The sequence below is a fragment of the Cuculus canorus genome, chromosome 21 (genome assembly GCF_017976375.1).
Source record: "Cuculus canorus isolate bCucCan1 chromosome 21, bCucCan1.pri, whole genome shotgun sequence".
NCBI classification, from domain to species: domain Eukaryota; kingdom Metazoa; phylum Chordata; class Aves; order Cuculiformes; family Cuculidae; genus Cuculus; species Cuculus canorus.
Window position 1 is genome coordinate 8,418,290 of NC_071421.1, and position 22,673 is coordinate 8,440,962.

Here is a 22,673-nt window from a genome sequence, read left to right on the forward strand (position 1 = left end):
ACTGGAGCACGAGACAGGGATTTTTGGGATGCACGTGAGGGGTTCAACCCTTCTCCTTCCCAAGCTGCTGCTTTCCCTTTCCAGGAGCCAAGCGCATCCCGTGGCCTTGGCCTGATGGAGGTGACTGAGGGCTCAGGGTTTGCAGAGAAGCTTTGCAGTGAGGTCGGAGTCTCCCTCTTTAATTTTTCCCAGCGACTGCAGGTAGTGGAGGGCAAACCCCCTCCTCCCCGGGAATTCAGAAACGGGGGTGAGAAGGGTCTGAGTATCGGGGCACACGGGGTGGTGAACGAGCGGCCACGTGTGTGCGTCAGGGCTGGGAATCGCTTCTCTGCCGGCCACGCTGGAGGAGAGGAGGAAGGAAAAAACCAACGGCAACGGCGTTTTCCAAAGCCTGAGCGTTTCTGCTTGCCGTCGCTTCCAAGGAACAGAGAGAAGCGGGGAGGTAAATTACAGTGATTCATCGCGGGGAGGAAATGAGGGTTCGCTGCCTGCCCTGGGCCTGACTGGTGCTGAGGGCCTGACGCCCACGGGCCGAGCATCCCTGCGAGCATCTCCAGCTGCCGGAGGAGCCACCGGAGAGGAAAACAAACCGCCGAGGCCAAGAGAAGGAGCCCAGGGATTTTCCACCTGCGTTTCTGCGGAGCATCCGAGCGATCTGCCCGTGAGCGAGGGTTGGGGATGGGGGTTCTGCAGAGATGCTCGGTGTCTGGGGGATGCACCGCTTCGCCCCCCGTTTTGGGGTCATCATCCCTCCCTCGGGGACCTGTGGGGTGGCCGGGGGTCCACTAAGGAATGGAGCGTGGGGAAAAAGGGGGCGGGGCTTGGGAGCTGCTGCCTGCGGATTGGCTGGGGTAGAGGGGAGACCCCCCCCCAAATTGTGCTGGGAAGAAGGGACACTGTGAGCTTGTAGAGGGGATGAAGGCACCACAAGGTCCCCCTCACCCCATTAGGATGCGCTTGGGGCAACCCGCCTCCCCCCCATTCCCATGGTTTTGCGGCTGGGTGGCTGCAGTGTGGCATCGGTGACACGAGTTGTGCCGGTCTCAGCCCACCAAGGGGTGCAAAAACCCCCCTCGGGTGTCTGGAGAGGGGCTGGATGCACTCTTCGATGGGTGCTCAGGCTGAAAAAGCACCCCCAAACCTGCTGCTCCCATCCCTGAGGACCATCCCCAAATGGATTTGCCGTGGGGGTTTTGGTGCTGCAGGGCTGACAGGGAAGTGGGACAAAGCACTGGGAGGGGGGGCAGCATGGTGAACCCTGAAAATCTGGCTGGAGTTCGGGGTGTGGGACTGTGTGCGCATCCCTTTGCATCTGGATTGCACGCTCTGGGTGTGGGGACCGCTTGCATCTCGCTGGGGGGCAGGATGTGGGGCGCGCATTTCCTACGGGGCTGGGATGTGGGAATCATGTGCATTGTATTTAGGGTTGGAATTTGGGGACCCTCGTACCACACTTGGGGTCAGGGCGTGGGGACTGCCTGCATCCTCTTGGGGCAGCGACGTGGGACCCTCGCGTGGGGCTCAGGAATATTGGATTTGGGTCAGGACACGCGGATGCTCACACTGGGGTCACTGTCAGGCTCCGGGGACCCTTGTGGAGCATTTTGGGGTCACAGGGGGACTCCTGGGCTCGAGATGGGATGTGGGAACCCTTGCACGATGCTTGGAGTGGGAACATGGGGACCTTTGCGCCGGGTTTGGGTCAGAACTTGGGGACCCTTTTGTCGGGGCTGATGTGGAGGGACCTCGGTGTTCGGTCCAGGATGTGGGAACACCAGTGTTGGGATGAGGACTTGGGGACCACAGCACCTCCCCAGGGAGGGAAACGGGGAGCAGTGGGGGCAGGGTCTGTCTCTCCAGTGCCTCCTCACAGGGACCGTGACCAGATCCTGCTCCCACCGCTGCTCTGGGTGGCTCTGGATCATTTGGATGCAGCACCAGAGCTGCTTAACCCCATCCTGATCCACCCCGAACCCCCATTGCCATGAAGAAGAAGCCAGCCAACGGGCAGGGGCCGGATCCTGTGCCCCCCCAGCAGCGAGCCCGCGGCATCGCCAAACCGGCTGAGGTGAGCGACCCATGGGGGGACGACACCCCTGCACGAGATCTGGGTGCAGGTGCATCTCCGTGACCCCCCAACCCACCATCTCGGGGCAGCCTGGTTGCCCCGAGGGGGGGTGACTGCGCCACTGGGAGGGTGTTGCTGACATGGGTGGGGTTTTGCCCCCCCAGTACGTGGGCTCCTTCGTGGTGGAGGACTTGGACCTGCAGCAGCAAGCAGGGTGGCTGGAGGAGCAGCTGCGGGCGTTGAAGGTTGGGCATCCTCCACCCTCACCGTGAAATATGGGGGTCCCCAAGGAGTGGGGAGGGTCCCCCCAATCTTTGGGGACCCTCAGGTGGCATAGCCTGTCCCCCCCCCAATACTGCATCTCTCCCGGCCAGGACTGCCCAAGGAGGAGGTCGGTGATGCTGAGGTTCAGTTTGCAGGGGCTGAAGGTCTATGGCGCTGACGGGGAGGTAGGGGTGCCGGAAGGGGGTTAGGGGGCTGGATGGGGGTTTGGGGTGCTGGATGGGGATTTGAGGTGCTGGATGGGGGGTGTCGGGGTGCTGCATGGGGGTTTGGGGTGCTGGATGGGGGGTTTGGGGTGCTGCATGGGGGTTTGGGGTGCTGGATGGGGGTTTGAGGTGCTGGATAGGGGGTGTTGGGGTGCTGGATGGGGGTTTGGGGTGCTGGATGGGGGGTTTGGGGTGCTGCATGGGGGTTTGGGGTGCTGGATGGGGGTTTGAGGTGCTGGATAGGGGGTGTTGGGGTGCTGGATGGGGGTTTGAGGTGCTGGATGGGGGTTTGAGGTGCGGGATGGGGGGTTTGGGGTGCTGGATGGGGGTTTGAGGTGCTGGATGGGGGGTTTGGGGTGCTGCATGGGGATTTGGGGTGCTGGATGCGGAGAGTAGCGGTGCTGGATAGGGGGGGTTGGGGTGCTGGACGGGGGGGTTCAGGTGCTGGATGGGGGTTTGGGGTGCTGGGTAGGGGGGTTGGGGTGCTGCATGGAGGTTTGGGGTGCTGGATGGGGGTGTTGGGGTGCTGGGTAGGGGGGTTGGGGTGCTGGATAGGGGGGTTGGGGTGCTGGATGGGGAGAGTAGCGGTGCTGGGTAGGGGGGTTGGGGTGCTGGATGGGGGTTTGAGGTGCTTGATGGGGGTGTTGAGATGCTGGATAGGGGGTTGTGGTGCTGGATAAGGGGGTTGGGGTGCTGGATGGAGGGTTGGGGTGCTGGATAGGAGGTTTGGGGTGCTGGGGGGTTGGGGGTGCTGCATGGGGGTTTGAGGTGCTGGATGCGGAGATTAGCGGTGCTGGATAGGGGGTGTTGGGGTGCTGGATGGAGGGTTGGGGTGCTGGATGGAGGGTTGGGGTGCTGGATAGGGGGTATTGGGGTGCTGGCGGGGTTTGGGGGTGCTCTGTGTGTGTGTTTAGGAACAACCTCCTGTACAAGTAGGGGTGATGCTGGGGTGACGGGGGCTCGGTCTCAGGGTCCCCCTCCTCCACGTGTCCACAGACGCTGCTGATGGCGCACGCTCTCCGCCGGATCCTGTACAGCGTGTGGCGACACGCTGACCACCAGTTCGCCTTCGTGGCTCGCAATCCCTGCAGCCCCGCCAGCACCCTCTTCTGCCACCTCTTCGTGGGGCCCCCGGGCGAGGTGCACGGCTCAACCTCCCCTCCCCAAAACCCACATTTAATAATAAATTGGGTTGTCGCATGCAGCTTCTTTTGCCTCCCCCAGGTCCAGATCCTCCACCTCCTGCTCTGCCGCTCCTTCCAGCTCTGCTACCTCCTGGCACACCCCGAGGAGCAGGCGGGAGAGGGGGAGCCCCCGGGCACGGGGGTGCTGCGAGAGCCCCTCAACCCCGAGGAGGTATCGCGCAATGTCAACGCCCTCGTCTCCTTCCGACGCTTGCCCGCGCTCGCCGGCCTCGGCTCCCTGGGCGCAGGGGTAGGTGCTGCTCCAAGGGACTCGGCATGACCTTTGTAGGGTGGTTTCATGGAGAATATTCTTAAGTTCCTAAGTTCCCAGCACCTGATGGAGATGGAGCTGTTGGAACGGGTCCAGAGGAGGCTACAGAGATGATCCAAGGGCTGGAGCACCTCCTGTAGGAGGACAGGCTGAGCGAGCTGGGGTGGTTCAGCCTGGAGAAGGCTCTGCGGAGACCTTAGAGCAGCTTCCAGTGCTGAAGGGGGCCCCAGGAAAGCTGGGGAGGGGCTCTGGATCAGGGAAGGCAGGGATGGGATGAGAGGGAATGGCTTTAAATTGAAAGAGGGAAGATTTAGACTGGACATTAGGAAGAAATTCTTCACGATGAGGGTGGGGAGACTCATCGATGAGGGTGGCTGCCCCATCCCTGGAGGGGTTCCAGGCCAGGTTGGATGGGGCTTGGAGCCCCTGATCCCGTGGGAGGTGTCCCTGCCCATGGCATGGGGTGGAACTGGGTTGGCTTTGAGGTCCCTTCTAACTCAAACCATTCCAGGATGGCTTTTGCACGGCCTTTCCTGGTGTTTTACATGGTGCGTTATTGCACAGCACAGCTTTGCGTGGCTTTTCTTGCACAGCATCCCCTGGTGCCTGCGCAGGGGCACTGTTTGCAGGCTCATTTCTTCCTGGCAGCTCTCATATGCCGGTTTGCCTGGCACGTTTTTGCGCAGCGCATTTTCAAGGCTCATCCTGCACAGCCTTTCCTTGATGGGCATTTTGCATCGTGTGTATTTGCACAGCATTTTTATTTTTTTGTCACGGCAATCTTTTGCACGGTGGTTTTGCCATGGGTTTTTTTTTTATTGGCACAGCAGCTTTTGCCCTGTGAGCGTCTCCAACACAACCCTTCCATCCTCCAGGAGCGGCGGCTGGAGGCAGAGGGCAGAGCCAGTGCCTGGCGCCCCGGGAACCCCTACTGCTCCCCCGTCCTGGTGCGCAAAAAGGCCATCCGCAGCAAAGTGCTGCGCTCGGGTGCTTACCGGGACTGCGGGGGTGAGAGCCAGCTCCACCAGCCGCCCCGAGACGCTGGTGAGTGCCAGAGGGGAAACTGAGGCACGAAACTCCCATTTCATGGGTTTTTTTGGGGCACAGAGGGGATTAATGGGTTCCCACAGCAGCGACGGGATGGGAGAGCAAAGGGTCGAGGAGCTTGGCCTTCCTGCCCGAGAACGAGAATGTCCTCGCCGAGAGTGTGTGGGCTTTTGCCGGCATTGCCAGGTGAGTGCGCGGGAGCACCCCACTCCCCGCTGCCCCCCACCCTCCCCTTTGCCCACTGCCGCCTCGCCCCCTCCCCAGGGATGGCGGCATCGCGCTGCTGCAGCGGGACGTCCCCGGCGCCTTCCTCCTGCGCCCCGAGCCTGGCGTGGCCAAGCGCTGGTGCCTGTGGGTGCGGACGCCCTGCGGTGTCATCCCCTACTGTCTCTTCAGGACCCACCAGGGCAGGTTCTGTGTGGAGGTGAGGGCGTGGATGCAGCGGGGAGGGGGCTGCGTTTGCTGCACGAGCGCATGGGGGCTTTGCTTGGTGCTTGCAGCCGTGTGCGGTTCCATCTGGATAAATGCATTTGCTGCATTGCTGCACTGGTGCGTGAGGGCATTTGATGTGTCAGTGCATGGAGGCAGTCGGGTGTGATGGATGCATTGGTGTACAGATGCGAGGGTGCTACAGTGCGTTTGGTGCATCGGTGCAAGGATGTGCTGGTGTGTAAGCACATTTGATGCAGGGGTGCACCAGTGCCTGAGCTGATTTGATGCATTAGTGCACAGGCGCACTGGTTCGTGAGTGTGTCTGGTCCATCGGTGCATGGATGCAACGGTGTGGGTGCATTTGATGCACGAAATCATGGATGCACCAGTGTTGGAGAGCGTTTGAAGCATCAGGACATGGATGCGCCGGGGGGTGCACTTTGTTCGTCAGCACATGGATGCACGGCTGTGTAAGTGCATTTGAAGCACGGGTACAAAATTGCACTTGCTTCAAGGCTGCATCTACTCACACGCAGCAGCGCATTGGCGCACGGGAACCCTGCTGGACAAGGACATTGGCTTCCTACATGCATGGGTGCCCAGCTGCATGTCCTTCGTTTTCGGTGCAGGTGCCTCCGTGTGGGTGCCTGGGCACATTGGATTCATGGGTGCACCTGGTGCTCAGCTACCAGAGGGCACAGCCACGCTTTGGTGTGCAATTGCACTTGATTTGTGGGTGCACAAGTGGTACATCGTGCACGGGTGATGTGAGGCTGTTGGATTCATGGCTGCACTCGTTACGGGTGCACTTAAGTCGTGGGTGTCGGTGCACACGGTGTGGGGTGGAGGGTGTGCACAGTGCACCAGTACGTGCAGGCACGAGCGCAGTGGGTGCACGAGTGTGTTCGATTCGTGTGTGCACTGAATTCTTGGGTGCATGGTGCACATGGGTATTCGGTGCATGGGTGCATTCAGCTCAGGGGTGCGTTCAGTTCAGGGGTTCACGGGTGCAATGGGTGCATGGGTGCATTCAGTTTGGGGGTGCAATGGCTGCATAGGTATTTGGTGCATGGGTGCATTCAGTTTGGGGGTGCAATGGGTGCATTGGTATTTGGTGCACAGGTGTGTTCAGTTTGAGGGTGAAAGGGTGCCTTCAATTCAGGAGTGCAGAGGTGTGATGGGTGCATGGGTACATTCAGTTTGGGGGTGCAATGGGTGCATAGGTATTTGGTGCATGGGTGCATTCAGTTCAGGAGGGCAGGCGTGCAAATCCTGCGTGGATGCACGAATCCACAGCACGCAGGCATCCTGGCAAGACCCCCCCCAGGCACCGTGGCCCCCGGCCAAGCAGGGGGCTCACCTCTCCCCTCTCTCCCCGCTCGGGCAGCACTCCAACGCCGAGTTCGCCAGCGTGGCTGCCCTCCTGGCTCACTACTCCGGGGCGCCGGGGGGCTGCTTCTGCCGCTTGGCCCCCGGCCGCTGCAACCCTGGCTACGAGGAGCGGGACCCCGGCTGCGAGGCCAGTGCTTGGGGGGAGGCAGCCTGGGCCCCCGCTGCGCCTGTCGGGGTGCAGCACGAGCATGGTTAGGCCCGGCCACCCCTCGCTTGGGCACCGCTACCCCCCAAAATCCCCACTTAGCTTTAACTCGCTGCCAGCTGCCTTATTTCTTCCCTCCCGCGGGCTGCGCACACTCGACGGGCTGTACAGCGCATCGGGCAATAAACGGCTCTCGTGCTACCGGAGAGGTTTGCTGGTGGGATTGGATTCTCACTCCCCATCACAGCCCTGTGGACTCACACGCGTGCGCCTCGCGTGCTCTCGTGCACCCCCATTCCTCCCCAGCACCACTGTGCCCACCCCACCCCTGTACCCCATACCACACTGTCCCTCTGGGCCGCCCGTGCACCCGCTGCACCCCCATGTCTCCCCCACACCTCTACGGCCCCTCTGCTCTCCTACATCCCCCTGTGCCCCCCCTGTACTGCCACAACCCCCTGCACCCCGACAGACTCCTGTCCCCCCATGCCCCCCCTGCACCCCTACATCCCCCTGCACTCCCCCTACCCCCCTGCATCTTTGCGCTCCCCCGTACACCCTCTTGTCACCCATGCACCCCTACACCCTCCTGCACCTCCTTCTGCACCCCCATCCCTCCATGCCCACTGCACCCCTACACCCTCCTGCACCCCTGAGTCTCCCTGCACCCACCCTGCACCCCATCACCCCCTGCACCCCCCCAGCCCCATTTCCCCCTGTACACCTACACCCTCCTATGCTCTTGTGCCCCCCCTGCACACCCGCTGCACCCCAGTGCCCCCCTGCACACTCCAATCTCCCCACATCCCCCACTCCCCTGTGCGCTCTCGGCATCCCTGTGTACCCCTTTGCACCTTCGCGCTCCCCTTCACCCCCTCTCTTGTACCCCTGCCCCCCCTTTGCCCGGTCACTTGGGTGCAGGGATCGTGCCTGGTCACTTTGGAGACTGCATGGGGCAACTCGGCCACTGCTCCTGCACCCCCAGTCCAGTGACCCTGGGCTCTGCTCAGGCTTTCCCGCACCCCCAGCTCCCCAGTCTCTCCAGCACACCCCTCATTCCCCCCAGACCCATTCCCAGTCTTCCCATTTCCCTTCCTCCCCCTCCTCACTCTTCTCCCCCAGCCACTCGCACCCACTCCGACTCTTCTCTGAGTGTCTTCCCTCAATGCCTCCAGCAAGAACCGAGGGCTCTGACCCAAGGGTTGAGCCTCCTCCAAGCCCTGGTGCCCCTCAGCCCACCAAGAGGCTTCTTCAGGTCCGTCAGTCAGAAGAGGAAGGTTAAAGAGAACATCCATCCACTGATGGTTGGAAATGGTGACCTCATATCAACAGACGAGGAGAAGGCTGAGGTACTCAACAACTGCTTTACCTCAGTCTTCATTGACAGCCACTCTCCTCGGTCAAGGGACAACAGGATGGTGACCAGGGGCATAAACCCCCTCCCGCTGTAGAGGAGGATCAGGTTTGTGACCACCTGAGGAACCTGAACATATCTAAGTCTACTGGACCTGATGAGAGGCATCTCAGAGTCCTGAGGGAATTGGCAGCTGTGGTTGCCAAGCCACTCTCTGTGATATTTGAAAAGCATGGCAGTCAGGAGAAGTCCCTCGTGACTGGAAGAAGAGTAATGTCGTGCCCATTTTTAGAAAGGGTAGAAAAGACAACCCTGAGAACTCCCGACCTGTCAGCCTCACCTCTGTGCCTGGGGAGATCATGGAACAGGTCCTCCTAGAAGCTGTGCTAAAGCACATTGAGGACAGCGAGGTGATTAATGGCAGCCAGCACGGCTTCACCAGGGGCAAGACCTGTCTGACCAGCTTGGTGGCTTTCTATGATGGGGTAACCACAGCAGTGGACACGGGTAAACCAACGGATGTGATCTATCTGGACTGCTGTAAAGCCCCTCACGGACCCCCACAACATCCTTCTCTCTAAATTGGAGAGATATGGATATGGTGGGTGAACGGTACGGTGGATAAGAAACTGGTTGGATGGTCATATTCAGAGAGTAGTGATTAGTGACTCGAAGTCCAGATGGAGACCCGTGACGAGTGGTGTCCCTCAGGGGTCTGTACTGGGATCGGTGCTGTTTAATATCTTTATCAATGATATTGACAGTGAGATCGAGTGCACCCTCAGCAAGATTGTGGGTGACACCAAGCTGAGTGGTGCAGTTGCCGCACTGGAAGGATGGGATGTCATCCAGAGGGACCTGGACAGGCTGGAGAAGTGGGGCTGGGAGAACCTCATGAGGTTCAACAAGGCCAAGGGCAAGTTCGTACACCTGGGTTGGGGCAATCCCCATTTTCGGTACACAATGGGGGGTGACGTTCTTGAGAGCTGCTCTGCAGAGAAGGACTTGGGGTGCTGGTCGATGAGAAGCTCGACATGAGCCAGCAACGTGTGCTCACAGCCCAGAAACCAATCGTATCCTGGGCTGCATCCAAAGCAGCGTGGTCAGCAGGGCGAGGGAGGGGATTCTGCCCCTCTATTCCTCTCTTGTGAGGCCTCATCTGGAATACTGTGTCCAGTTCTGGAGTCCTCAATGTAAGAAGGATATGGAACTGTTGGAATGGGTCCAGGGGAGGCTACAAAGATGATGGGAAGGCTGGAGAACCTCCCATATGAGGACAGGCTGAGAGAGTTGGACCTGTTCAGCCTGGAGAAGAGAAGGCTCCGGGGAGACCTTATAGTGACCTTTCAGTACCTGACAGGGCTACAGGAAAGCTGGAGAGAGGCTATTTGTTAAGGCTTGTGGGGATAGAACCAGGGGGAATGGGTGTAAACTGGAAAGGGGCAGATTTAGACTGGATATCAGGAAGAATTTCTTCATCTTGAGAGTGGTGAGACACTGGAACAGGTTGCCCAGGGAGGTTGTGGCTGCCCCATCCCTGGAGGTGTTCAAGGCCAGGTTGGATGTCCCTGCCCATGGCAGCAGGGTTGGAACTAGATGATCTTAAGGTCCCTTCCAACCCTGAGTATACTATGATTCTGTAATTCTAAAATAAGGATCATTATTGCTATTTTAGTGGCTAATCTTGTTTTTTAACACATTACTGTTGACATTCCATCTCACCATGTACAAATCACCAGTTCACCTCGGAGGTGGTGAAGGTGATGGTGTGCGGTGAAGGTGATGGTGGGCTACTGGCCCATGACCTGGCGAGAGAAGGCTCTTGGCTGCGCGGTGCTCATCAGCATGGAGAGATAACGGGACCAGTGCTTCATCCAAAACCCCACTGTGGGTGGCCAGGCCCCAGAGCATTTCACCTTCGCCAGGGTGTACTGCCCCGAGCATGACACCAAGCAGACCTACAATGAGGTGAGTGGTGCCCGGAGCAAGCTGGACACGGCCAAAGCATCACTTGAGATTTGAGCTGAGGGCTTTGACGTGAGCAGGTGAGCCTCCAATGGAGCTGATTTGTGGACAGAAAGTGCTGCTTCATGAGGCTTAGCTGCAACCCTGGAGGGCAAAACAGTGCTCGGACAGTCATCTCTTGGGGGCAGCTGGGAATCTCCTGCCCTGGTTTGCTTCCCGACAGCCCTGGGGAGCAGAAGGAGGCACCAGTGGTGGTGGCAGACCAAGGCTGCCTTTAACAGCTGCACACCCCACAGCACTCTTCGCCTATGCAACTGCAGAGGGAAGGTGGGAGAAGAGGACTTGCTGTTTCAGAAGGCGTTCGCTGTGGTTCCCATTGCTTGTTCCGCATCAGCAGTGCCAGTCGTTTCCATGACAACTGCAGGTGGTACCAGGAGGGCAGGAGGGTTTCCTGGGTAAAACCATCCTGCGTGACAACTGCTGCCTGTTGCTGCCTCACCGGGTGGTTGGGTTGTGTCCTGCAGAGACCGAAAGCCTGGCCTGACCCACGGCTTTCTGCTGCCTCCCTTGGTTCAACTCTAAATCCCACTTCTGTTCGTTCCGGTGCCTTTTCATGTCAATGCATTTGGTGACTCCGAAGCTCAGAGTCACCCACCCTGGCACAAAATCCCATGAAGAGCAGATTTTACTGTGGAAAATGCCCCTGGGAGCCTGTCGGGTGGTGCCACCCCAGCCCTGTCCTCAGACAGATGCTCTCGGGCTCTCCGCAGCAGCTCAAGCACAGCCGGGCTGAGTGTGGGGCTCTCCTCTATCACAGGCGAAGCCTTGGTGTATGAACGGCCTGGCTGTGAGTCTGTAACGGGAGCGATCCTGGGTGCTCACGGCTTTCAAACAAGATGAAACTCCTGCCTAGTTCAGCTCTCAGCCAGTTCGGATCATTTACAGCAAATGCTCTGTTTTACATTGCTGCTCATGGCATGTGCGTCACTGGGGAATCAAAGAGTCTTCTTTGGAAGTCGCAGTGCCGCACGCCACATCTGTCGCTTCGTGACACTGAGTCATAGGATCATAGAATCACCAGGTTGGAAAAGACCTCTTGGATCATTGAGTCTAACCATTCGTCTCTGTCACTAAACCACGTCCCTGAGCACCTCATCCACCCGTCTTTGAAATACCTCCAGGGATGGGGACTCCACCCCCTCCCTGGGCAGCCTCTGCCAGTGCCCTATGAGCCTTTCTGTGAAAATTTTTTTCCTGATGTCCAGCCTGAACCTCCCCTGGTGCAGCTTGAGGCCATTCCCTCTTGTCCTGTCCCCTGTCACTTGGGAGAAGAGCCCAGCTCCCTCCTCTCCACAACCTCCTCTCAGGTAGTTGTAGAGAGCAATAAGGTCTCCCCTCAGCCTCCTCTTCTCCAGGCTAAACACCCCCAGCTCTCTCAGCCGCTCCTTGTCAGACTTGTTCTCCAGCCCCTCACCAGCTTCGTTGCTCTTCTCTGGACACGCTCCAGAGCCTCAACATCCTTCTTGTGGTGAGGGGCCCAGAACTGAACACAGTACTCGAGGTGTGGTCTCACCAGTGCTGAGTACAGAGGGAGAATCACCTCCCTGGACCTGCTGGTGACCCCATTTCTGATACAATCCAAGATGCCATTGGCCTTCTTGGCCACCTGGGCACACTGCTGGGTCATGTTCAGTCGGCTGTCAACCAGCACCCCCAGGTCCTTCTCTTCCGTGCAGCTCTCCAGCCATTCTTCCCCCAGTCTGTAGCACTGCATAGGGTTGTTGTGCCCCAAGTGCAGGACCCGACATTTGGCCTTGTTAAACCTCATCCCATTGGCCTCAGCCCAGCAGTCCAGCCTGTTCAGATCCCTTTGCAGAGCCTCCCTACCCTCCAGCAGATCCACACTTCCTCCCAGCTTAGTGCTGCCTGAGAACTTGCTAAAGGTGCAGTCACGACACTGTATCTCGATAACACGATAGATTTCTGCTATGAACTCAGCAGGTGGGTGTGTAACGTTGCTGGTGAAAAAGAATTCAGCTGGCTTAGAATTCCCGGCGTCGAAGGGGCTCGTGTGGGCGTGAGGGGATCATTGTTTTGTATTTTTTTGTGTAGGTTTGATGGATCATTCAAGATTTTGAACATTTCAATCCTTTCTTAATGTGCTGTGTGAACTCCTGTGTGATCGCTCCTTGCTGAGAAGATGCTGCTGGGTACTTAACGCTGTCTCTACCAGGGCACTTGAACAGGATTTTAGAGCACCTTAAAATGAACTTATCAAGAGAAAAATTGTTCTGCTTTGACTGAGCAGGATGGTTGTGACTTTGGGAGTTTTGCCGGTGGGCTCAGAATGAAGTGGAGGGACTCAGCAAAGCAGTGGGAACGGTATAGGTGACAAACAGATCTGTGCTTTGCTTTTCAAAGAGCTCCCTGGGACTGAAGAGGGGTTGGAGCCTTTGCCATGATGGGGGAGGTAGAAGAAGCTCAACACAGGTTTCTTGTGGCCTGGCAGATATCTGAACCCATCAGCAAACCTTTCATTCTTTTTGCCTGCACAGTCTTGAGGATGGATTCCTCTTTTTGTGCGGTTTGATTCCTCCTTCAGAAACACGGAGGCTTTTTGGTGGCAGCCAGCTCCATTTTTGCCAGAGTTTAATTTCTCCACATCCAAAACTCCTGTAGCCCTCAAGCTTCTGGACAGTTTCCAGCCACCTTCCTGCAGTCTTGGTGCATCTTGTTCTACCCCGTGTTGCCTCGTCACTGCTGGCAGGTGAAGGAGCCCCTGGAGAAAGGGAGGTACGTGAAGGGGCTCTGTCTGCACCCTGTGCACAGCGTGGGCCAGTGCAAGCAGATCATGGAAACCAGCTGGAGGAGCCGGGCAAGGGGCTACTCCCTCATGAATAAGGACTCCCTGGATACGTCAATTCTACAGTCGAGCTCTGCAGTTTGGTGTCTGTTGATGGACAGCACACTACATTAAAACTCCAGCTGAATTGCAGTTTGTTGTTTGCAGTTAAAGGTATAACAGTTCTAGAGTCTAACTAGCAGCAGCTTGCCCTCCAGGCACATTCCCTTTAGGAGAAATCCTTTGACGTTTCAGATCATGCAGCCAGAGTCTGTTTAGCATGCTTTTGCCATAAAGAACCATTCTTCAGTGGAGCAAGTGCTTACGCCTGATTTGTTGGGGCAGTAAAACGGCCATCAGGAGAAGGAATCAGAAGCAGCAGCATTCAGTGCTGACAGGTTCTCCTTAGCAGATATTCTGGGATGTTTCACATTTTACAGCCTGCCTTTACTGAGCCTAGTTGAGTCGGGGATGACCAGAGTATACCAGAGCATTCTCCTATTCCTTTGTTGCTGTTTACAGTGAAAGCACTGCAGGAGTATAAGCCTGAAGCACTGCAGGTTATTTTTCTGTCGCAAGTGCAGGACTCTGCACTTGGCCTTTTTAAACCTCATCCCGTTGGCCTCATCCCATTGATCCAGATCCCTGTGCAGAGCCTTCCTATACTCCATCAGATGAACACTTGCTCTCAGTTTAGTATCTTCCACAAACTTGCTAAGAGTGCCTTTGATCCCCTCATCCAAGTCATTAGTAAAGGTATTGAACAGGACTGGACCCAGCACGGAGCCCTGGGGAACACCACTTGTGACCGGCCTCCAGCTGGACTGACTCCACTCACCACCACTCTTTGGACCCGGCCGTCGAGCCTGGTTTTAGCCCAGCAGAAGGTACACCTATCCAGGCCAGTGGTACCCAGTTTCTCAAGTAGAATACTGTGAAAAACCGTGCCAAAGGTTTTACCAAAGTCCAGGTACACTACCTCCGCAGTCTTTCCCTCTTGCATCAAGCAGATCACCTTGTCACAAAAGGAGATCAGGTTAGTTTGGCAGGACCTGCCTTTCATAAACAGAGGAGTGGGCCTGATCACCCAGTTGTCTTATATGTGCTGTGAGATAGCACCCAAGGTGACCTGCTCAATGACCTTCCCTGGCGCTGAGGTCAGATTGACAGGTCTGTAGTCTCCTGGATCCTCTCTTTGGCCCTTCTTGTAAAGGGGTGTTTCATCTACCAGCCTTTTGTAGCTCTTCCACTCTTACCTTTCACAGAATCTCAGAATCACAGAATCACCAGGTTGGAAAGGACCCACTGGATCATCGAGTCCAACCATTCCTAACACTCCCTAAACCATGTCCCTCAGCACTTCATCCACCCGTTCCTTAAACACCTCCAGGGAAGGCCACTCCACCCCCTCCCTGGGCAGCTGTTCCAGTGCCGATGACTCTTACTGTGAAGAATTTTTTTCTGATATCCAACCTGAACCTCCCCTGACGGAGCTTCAGGCCATTCCCCCTTGTCCTGTCCTCTGTCACTTGGGAGAAGAGCCCAGCTCCCTCCTCTCCACACCCTCCTTTCAGGCAGTTGTAGAGAGTAATAAGGTCTCCCCTCAGCCTCCTCTTCTCCAGGCTAAACACCCCCAGCTCTCTCAGCCGCTCCTCGTCAGACTTGTTCTCCAGCCCCTCACCAGCTTCGTTGCTCTTCTCTGGACACACTCCAGAGCCTCAACATCCTTCTTGTGGTGAGGGGCCCAGAACTGAACATAATCTCAGGCTGGGTACAGGTTGAGCAGAAAAAGCATTTGGGGCCTATTTCCAGATCTATGCTTGCTGTAGAGGTTTGCATTCAAAGCCATAGCCTCAAAAAAGTCACTCCTGGAGATGACTAAATGCGTTAGCTGCTGCTCTGTTGCTTCTTAAAGATCCTGTCTACTTAGATATGCGTCCTTGTTGTCCCTGCCCGTGTCTGAGGGGATGCGATGTGGAAGGCCTCTCAAGATTCCATGTGAAGGCGTTTGATAACTATTCTGAGCAAAGACCCCCATTTCCTCTAAAGCATAAGTGATTCCCCTCAAATCGGAACAGGATACCAAAGAGGGGAGGTACATGATCTGAGTTTTGGTGGGGAATCTTTTTTTTTCATGGTACTTGGGTAAACTTCAGGGTTTCAATACTTGTAGGTGGACTGGGTGCACCCAGACAAATAAGGGCAGCAATGTCCCTCGAGGGTTTAATTTAACTGGTATTGTCTTAATATTGCCTAAGCAAGAAAGAGATGAGAAGTGTGAAATAATGGATAGTAACTGGTATAAGAGCTTGATACAACTTTTTGATAAAGTAATGAAAAAAAAAGTGTAAGCCAACATAATTCCCCTTGGAGGTTTTTAAAAGAGGATGAAGAAGAGAGTGTGTACCTCTTGACTGTCAGAAAAACAGCTGGATCAGAAGCAGTAGAGTTTTCCACTATGGCACACCATCAGTATGTGAAACACGACACTGATGAAAAGTGATGATCCATATTCTGGCAGGTGTCCTGACACGGTGGGTTTTGGGAACTAAGTCTGTAATAAGATGGGGTTTCAATTGCCTCTTTCATGCCTCTCAATATACTTTTTTAATTTCCTATATTTAGTTGCTTTCTTACCCTCAGCTTTACCTTACCGGATTTGAGGCATGTCTACCTCTTGAGACATCTCTGCAAAGCTTCTAGGAGAAGTTTTTACTATACCCTCTGCTGTTATACCCTTAACCAAAATTAGAGTCCCAAGGGGCACAAGCAGGAGTTATTCCGGAGTTGCAAGTGGGCTGTTGGCCCTGGCAGAAGAGAAAGCAATGAAAGCACATCAGCAGAGAAAGCAAACTCATATTGTGGTAATAAAGATGCTTCTAGGGGTTCAAACTTTGTGTAGAAGTAGATTGGACTGGTGGAGTGGAGGGAAGCAAAGTCTATCAGTAAGCAGCTAAAGGGTAGATTGAGCTTTACTGGTATTTTTGGGTTATACTGAACCAGAGAAGTCCCATTCCTACCCTACAAGCCCACTGCCTGGGAACTCCTGGCTGCTGTAGTTTCTGGGACTGTATGGTGATTTCCAGTGTAATCTTCGCCGGCAAAACCCATTTTCCTGACCTTTTCCAGCAAAAAACATGACTGAGTTCGGAGAGAGTGACCTAGTGGCTGACTGTTGCTCTGGATAAGACTGAAAGGCACAGAGAAATAGATGTGCTTCGTGGTAGACTTTATCCTTAGTAAAATCCTCTGTGCCTTTCCATGTGGATATTTTAATTAACTACCGCGAAAAGCAGAAGAAAGAGGACATTTTATCGCTGGTCATATGAAGGTGCAGTCTGTTTCCCTCTGCCTCAGCCCATTGCTACCTTCTCAGTACCAACAATCTCCAGAACAGGTAACTGACTGTCTGGCAATCAGTGCATGAGTTCCATTCATTTATTTTTTTTCTGTTTCTTTCCAAATCTCTCTCTTCTTCACAGCTCTGCACGAAGTTGCCGGAAACCTGAGTACATTCTCCATATGGAGACTCAGTTTCAAATGTTGTATTAGATCAGTCTTCACCATTTATTTACTGTAAGCTGGAATGTTTTGCATCCCTATGTTTTTGCCTGCCAGTTTCCTGAAGTGGGAGAGACTCATAAACCCCAGGATCTCCCTGGGTGTGACTTGCCTACTCTGCTAATAAGTAGACAACTGATAATCCACTAAGGGTTTATTGTATGTCAATAAAGAGTTTAGATTAATGGATTACCAAGAAAATGCTGTGTAAAGTCTTTATAAAGCTCCAGCGCTGCACTGGGAGCACAGAGCTCTTGGTGGTCTGAGTGCTAAGAAGAAGACAGAAAAACTGAAAGACATAAAGCAAAGAGAGATAAACTAAAACATGTTCAGGTTAGGAAAGGCAGGCACTATGAAAGGCTTTGTTTATTTTTCAATCTTTGCAGTCCTTTTATTGGTTCATAGCTCCCAGGCAGTCTACGTTCAGGTGAGTTTTCTTCTCTTTAATTTGTTGGTGCTACAAGTTCAACAAAGTACAAATATGAAGTGAAGTGCTGCTGCAACTGGAATCTTGAGCTAAACTAATAGATCTGAATTTTCACTTTGCTCTGGCTTGATATCTAACCTCACCTCCCTGTGCTTCAGTTCTTCTCTCTGTAAGATTCTTCAAGTATTGCTAATATGCTCCTGCAATTTAATTGACTTTGCCGGCCATATCACTGCTCTCAAATCCTTTGCAGACCAAGGCATTGCATTTCTAGCGTCGTCCTTCACACATAACCCCGTGTGATGTGAAGCTGAAAGAACTGGGGACACTTCTAACTTCACAGAATAATCCAAACAAGACGTGACGAAAGAGAAATTGTCTTGTGTCACCTTCATCTAGGCAGGAGGTTCCTTATGAGAATTATATACAAGCTTAGTTGATGTAAAATAGATGTTTAACTGGATCCAGGTGCTGGTTGACAGCCGACTGAACATGAGCCAGCAGTGTGCCCAGGGGGCCAAGAAGGCCAATGGAATCTTGGCTTGGATCAGAAATGGGGTCACCAGCAGGTCCAGGGAGGGGATTCTCCCTCTGTACTCAGCACTGGTGAGACCGCATCTCGAATACTGTGTTCAGTGCTGGACCCCTCACCACAAGAAGGATGTTGAGGCTCTGGAGTGTGTCCAGAGAAGAGCAACGAAGCTGGTGAGGGGCTGGAGAACAAGTCTGACGAGGAGCGGCTGAGAGAGCTGGGGGTGTTTAGCCTGGAGAAGAGGAGGCTGAGGGGAGACCTTATTGCTCTCTACAACTGCCTGAAAGGAGGTTGTGGAGAGGAGGGAGCTGGGCTGTTCTCCCAAGTGACAGAGGACAGGACAAGGGGGAATGGCCTGAAGCTCCGCCAGGGGAGGTTCAGGTTGGATATCAGAAAAAAATTCTTCACAGAAGGAGTCATCGGGCACTGGAACAGCTGCCCAGGGAGGGGGTGGAGTCGCCTTCCCTGGAGGTGTTTAAGGAACGGGTGGATGAAGTGCTGAGGGACATGGTTTAGGGAGTGTTAGGAATGGTTGGACTCAATGATCCAATGGGTCCTTTCCAACCTTGTGATTCTGTGATTCTGTGATTAGCAGGCAGGTAAGCTGTTAGAGGAGACTATAGCTAATTTTCCAAACTACACAGAAGCTATGACAACATAGCTACAAGCTACATGAGACATGGAAGCAGTTAAGAAAGTACTTCACTGCTCTTATCTGTACTTGGAAGCACGTTGGACCTGCCTCCACTCATCCTTAGAAACGATCTGGGAGACTGCGGTTTGATTGCAATAAAAGAAAGCCTCAGAGTACCAAGAGAACTAATATTTCTTAAAAAAAAATATTGACTGTCTCTATATGTGCACTGTAGATTTCCAGGGACGAAGTGCTATTTTTGTGCTTTGAATATTCTCGTTCTCCATTGGATGTCACCCTGACATAACAAGTTTAAACTATTCCTTTCTTCCAAAACGTTCATTAACATTTTAGAGTCTCCAGGGGAACACAGAGCTTCCCACTTAATGAAAAATATCTCAGTTTTCCACTTAGAGGCTCAAAAAAATACCTAAATGAGAATAACTGATGCTAGGTCTACAAATTGCCACTCTGGCGTTTTGATTCCTCTTCGTAGTTTGAATTTTTATCTCATTAATCATTAAATCTGTATTTTCCTGAATATACATGCAGTGTAATCTGCATATGTGCTGCACTCCTTTTCGTTTTGTTTTTTTTCTTGTTGTTGTTGATTTTTGTCACCAGAACATCCACATCTCAGGGTTCATTCCTACTTTCTTGTTTCTCTGAAATTGTGCCTGTGGAAATCCATTATTTTTTTTGTTTTCTGTTAAATAATTTTGAGATCTGTGACCGAAAGCTGAATCTAGAGCTCCATTTACACAGGAAAAGTTGACTTTTCATAGGCAACCATGACTGACAAATGAATCTGAGTAAAACCATAAAGTGATTGCAAGTAGAAAAGAGATTGATTTTGTTAAGTAAATGCATGCACAGAATTACTCCCATTGGGGTCTTTATTAATTATTTAACACCCAAATTCTGTGAATCTGTGAAATTAAACCCAACAAACCAAATCTCTAACCTCTTTGCCCCCATCTTACACATTTAACTCTGCGCTCTTGAGGCTATGAAGTAGTTGGCGATATTTGGACTCATGTTGTATCGGAGTCATTTTACTTGAATGAATAGTTGTTACTTTATCATCTTACTGACACAGGTTGGTTATTAAACTAGGTTAAAACACATGCTGAAGATCAATTTGAAAATGCTTACTTCTATTCTAGGTCAAACTCTGATTATCTGCAGATGCGCACAGACTTTACGCATCTACTTTAACAATGCTAACATCTGCAATTAAAGTTTATAACCTTAACAGTGGGATTCATTTGAAGCTGAGGGAATGACCATTAATAGATGCGCAGGGTCTATCAATTTAAAACGTGGAGTAGTATTTTCCAGAATATTCTCATGGTCTCTTGAAGCTTTTGGTATGAGCTTTGAGTCAGAAGGGTCATATTTTTATTTAAGTCGCCGAAGACTTGTGTTCCACTAATTCTGTGGACAAGTTTTAAATTCATGGAAACTTTCCACAGTACCCTGGAGAGAGGGAATTCAGCTATTTACCATGTGTAATGAGAAGGAGTAACTCCTGTGTAGTTAGAGCCTGTCATGTGTCAGCCAGCACTTGAAATTCTCTCCTGATCTATTAGAAGAGTGAACAAACTAAATTGCCATTTACCCCCATTCAACTCATGATTTTGTAAATCTCTACCACATGTTACCCTGTCATCTATTTTCTAGGCTGAAGATTCCCAGTCTGTGTCTTTTGATATTTTATGGCTCTCTCCCATGGGTTTGAGAAATTTGCTACCACTGCCACTGTGATACGTAATGAACATCCTGACCAGCCAGACAGCTCCGACTGCTGTTCTGAAAGGTCTTTGCCAGGCACAGCTGATTGTTTTGCTTTTGGTCAGGCCTGACTTTATCTAGGCTTTGTTTCAACACTTTTTTGCCTTGTAGTATAGTTTTTGGGAAAGCTCATGTTTGAAATTGAATGGATTTGCCTAAGGAGTGACTTCCAGAGGTGCGATTTTTTTTCCTGATTCTTTCTACATAGGATGGAGACTGGAAATTCCCCCTTGAGTCTGTGAAGAAGCTAAAAGCACTTATGGATGAGAACAGCCGCGTTAATCCTCGTATGGTGGTTTCAAAGGCTAGCTATTCTCCATGCGATGAAAAAGATCTCCCTGAGGAATTCCAACCTGTGTGCAAAAGAGAAGATGCGCCCGCAATTTTCGAGAGGCTGAGTATGTAGCTCATATTGCGTAATTACTACTTTTATCACACTTTTCAATCTTAAATTTAAAACGGAAACAGGCAAAGAAATGTAATAAATGATGTGCTTCTTCTAAAAGAGCTGAGAGTTCATGCTGCCTTTCTACTGTCCCTCCTGCAAGGGTTGGACTATACTACCTGTGAGCCCCTACAAGGATATTTCTGCTATGCTAAGCTACACCTAATGTAGGCTGTACAGATCAGGCTGTTGCAACCATGCGAATTCTCCTCCAAGTAGTTGCACAATAATTTACCTGACTTAAAGTGAGAGAGCCCACAATCTCCTTTTTTTTACGGGAAAAGCAGGGTTATATTACTCAGTTCTGGCTAACTACAAGTTTTGAGAAAGTCTATTTGGTCTCTTTAAATAGTATAGAAGAAGGTGTTTTTCCAGGTACCCTAAAAGAGACGTGAGATGTAAACGAGGTGAATCACTCTTTGGCATGATCCCTTTCCAAGATACACAGAGTGATGATTGAACAGGCTGCTACAGTTTCTGCTTTTTTATTTTATTATATTGCATTTATCTACTGTCCCATACGATGGACACTTTAGGAAGGAATGCTACCAATATAATGAATGTTGAGATTCGACCAACCACATCCCCATGACCTTTCCGCAAGATGTCCTGTATTCTCTTGCCTCCGTATATCTCCATTTCTTCCCCAATTAATTCAGTTTTAACTTAATTCTTTAAGCAGAACTAATTTTACTTATGCCAGTAATAACCTCAAGGGTCACTAAGATCCATGAAAGAGTAAAGGAAAGGAGTCTTCAGATCCCTTGAAGATGGCTTGACTCTCCAAGGATTTCTTTTGTCATCTCATTGAAGTCTTCTCTATTCTTTCTAACAGATCTGGCTGTTGGAGAAGGTTATTTGTGTGAAATCTGTGCCAATGCTGCCTGTGCTGGATGCCTTTGAATAAGGACGGAACAGTCCAAAGAAGACGTGTCAAAATAGGAAGTTCATGAATATATATTGCAAGTTTACATATTTGCACAAATCAATATTTGGGCTCCATCTCAACTACAGTCAAACTGGAGCTGTTATCTCATGTAGGCACATCAGAGGTAGTCCTGAAATAGTCGAATCAGGGAATACCAGCAGTGCAGTTCTGGCAACACAGAGACTGTAAACCTTATATGAGAAGTTTCAGTTCTACAGAAGTTGTGTCACATTGGAATGAAAGTGTCCTAGGCACAGTTTTGTTTTCCAATATTTTGTCTGAATTGGAACACATTGGTTGAAAAAAGAACATTCACCTATTGCCTTTTTGATATTTAAATCTGCCTTTGATTTGGCCTCCCCTACACATTAACACCTCACAGCATTGGTTTACCATCTTTTCAAGCCCACGCTTTCCATTGTTTTAGGTAATGACCTGCAGGTCTGCATAAAAGAACTGCAGCAAATAACTGGGGGCCAAGTTACTGGTGTTTAGCAACACTTCCATAGCCAGTAAATCCTCAGTCTATTTGTACTAATTGTTGCCAAATTTGGGAATGGAGGTAGAGGAGCACAAGAACACTCTCTACTGAAGCTCCCCTCTTTTGGCAGATATTCATCAAGTCCTATTTAAGGAGAAAGGAAGTCCAAACTGCAGTGCTGGGATCACCTTGAAAATAAAACATTGCCTTGTGGTTTTATTTATTGGTGGCAAAATTGTGAAGAAAGGATCTGTCCATGTTTATATGCTGTACATGAAATAAAAGCTACCAATAATTCAGAGGGTTTTTTTTTGTTTGATTGTGGTTCTGTTGGCTTATGGGGTGAGTTTTTTTTGTGACAGTCTGCTTGTCTACCTGCTTTTCTCTTGCATGAGGTCTTTCATAGAATCATGGAATGGTTTGGGTTGAAAGGGACTGTAAAGACCATCCAGTTCCAAACTCCTCCCATGGGCAGTGACACCTCCCACTGGATTAGGGTGCTGAAAGCCCCTGCCACCCTGGCCTTGAACACCTCCAGGGATGGGGTAACCACTACTTCTCTGGGCAACCTGGGCCAGGGTCTCCCCACCCTCACAGCAAAACACTTCTCCCTAAGATCTCACCTTAATCTCACCTCTTTCAGATGAAAACCATTCCCCCTCATCCTATCCCTGTACTCCCTG

General features: G+C 52.2%; 2 protein-coding genes across 4 annotated transcripts; both read left to right on the forward strand.

Moving 5' to 3' along the window:
- Positions 1-99: 99 nt before the first annotated feature.
- On the forward strand, positions 100-7,202 carry SH2D5 (SH2 domain containing 5). Of its 3 annotated transcripts, XM_054086144.1 has the most exons (10): positions 102-661; positions 1,874-2,068; positions 2,233-2,313; positions 2,443-2,517; positions 3,553-3,696; positions 3,781-3,990; positions 4,887-5,055; positions 5,142-5,244; positions 5,323-5,482; positions 6,878-7,202. In XM_054086144.1, the coding sequence occupies exons 2-10, from the start codon at positions 1,985-1,987 to the stop codon at positions 7,076-7,078; spliced, it is 1,227 nt and encodes a 408-aa protein (XP_053942119.1). In that variant the 5' UTR covers positions 102-661; positions 1,874-1,984; the 3' UTR covers positions 7,079-7,202. The 3 variants fall into 3 exon arrangements, with proteins under 3 accessions (XP_053942121.1, XP_053942119.1, XP_053942118.1); XM_054086146.1 differs by having other exon boundaries at positions 100-2,068; positions 5,145-5,244; XM_054086143.1 differs by having other exon boundaries at positions 102-2,068.
- Positions 7,203-16,953: 9,751 nt separating this feature from the next.
- On the forward strand, positions 16,954-22,241 carry LOC104062270 (guanylin-like). Its single transcript, XM_009564309.2, has 3 exons — positions 16,954-17,176; positions 20,345-20,534; positions 21,417-22,241. The coding sequence occupies exons 1-3, from the start codon at positions 17,075-17,077 to the stop codon at positions 21,482-21,484; spliced, it is 360 nt and encodes a 119-aa protein (XP_009562604.2). The 5' UTR covers positions 16,954-17,074; the 3' UTR covers positions 21,485-22,241.
- The last annotated feature ends 432 nt before the right edge of the window (positions 22,242-22,673 follow it).

Coding starts and splice junctions, on each gene's coding strand:
- SH2D5 (XM_054086143.1), top strand. CDS start 1,985: ATGAAGAAGAAGCCAGCCAACGGGCAGGGGCCGGATCCTGTGCCCCCC. Junction 2,518..3,552: donor TCTATGGCGCTGACGGGGAG/GTAGGGGTGCCG, acceptor ACGTGTCCACAG/ACGCTGCTGATGGCGCACGC. Junction 5,483..6,877: donor AGGGCAGGTTCTGTGTGGAG/GTGAGGGCGTGG, acceptor CCGCTCGGGCAG/CACTCCAACGCCGAGTTCGC.
- LOC104062270 (XM_009564309.2), top strand. CDS start 17,075: ATGTTCAGGTTAGGAAAGGCAGGCACTATGAAAGGCTTTGTTTATTTT. Junction 17,177..20,344: donor CCCAGGCAGTCTACGTTCAG/GTGAGTTTTCTT, acceptor CTTTCTACATAG/GATGGAGACTGGAAATTCCC. Junction 20,535..21,416: donor CGCAATTTTCGAGAGGCTGA/GTATGTAGCTCA, acceptor TCTTTCTAACAG/ATCTGGCTGTTGGAGAAGGT.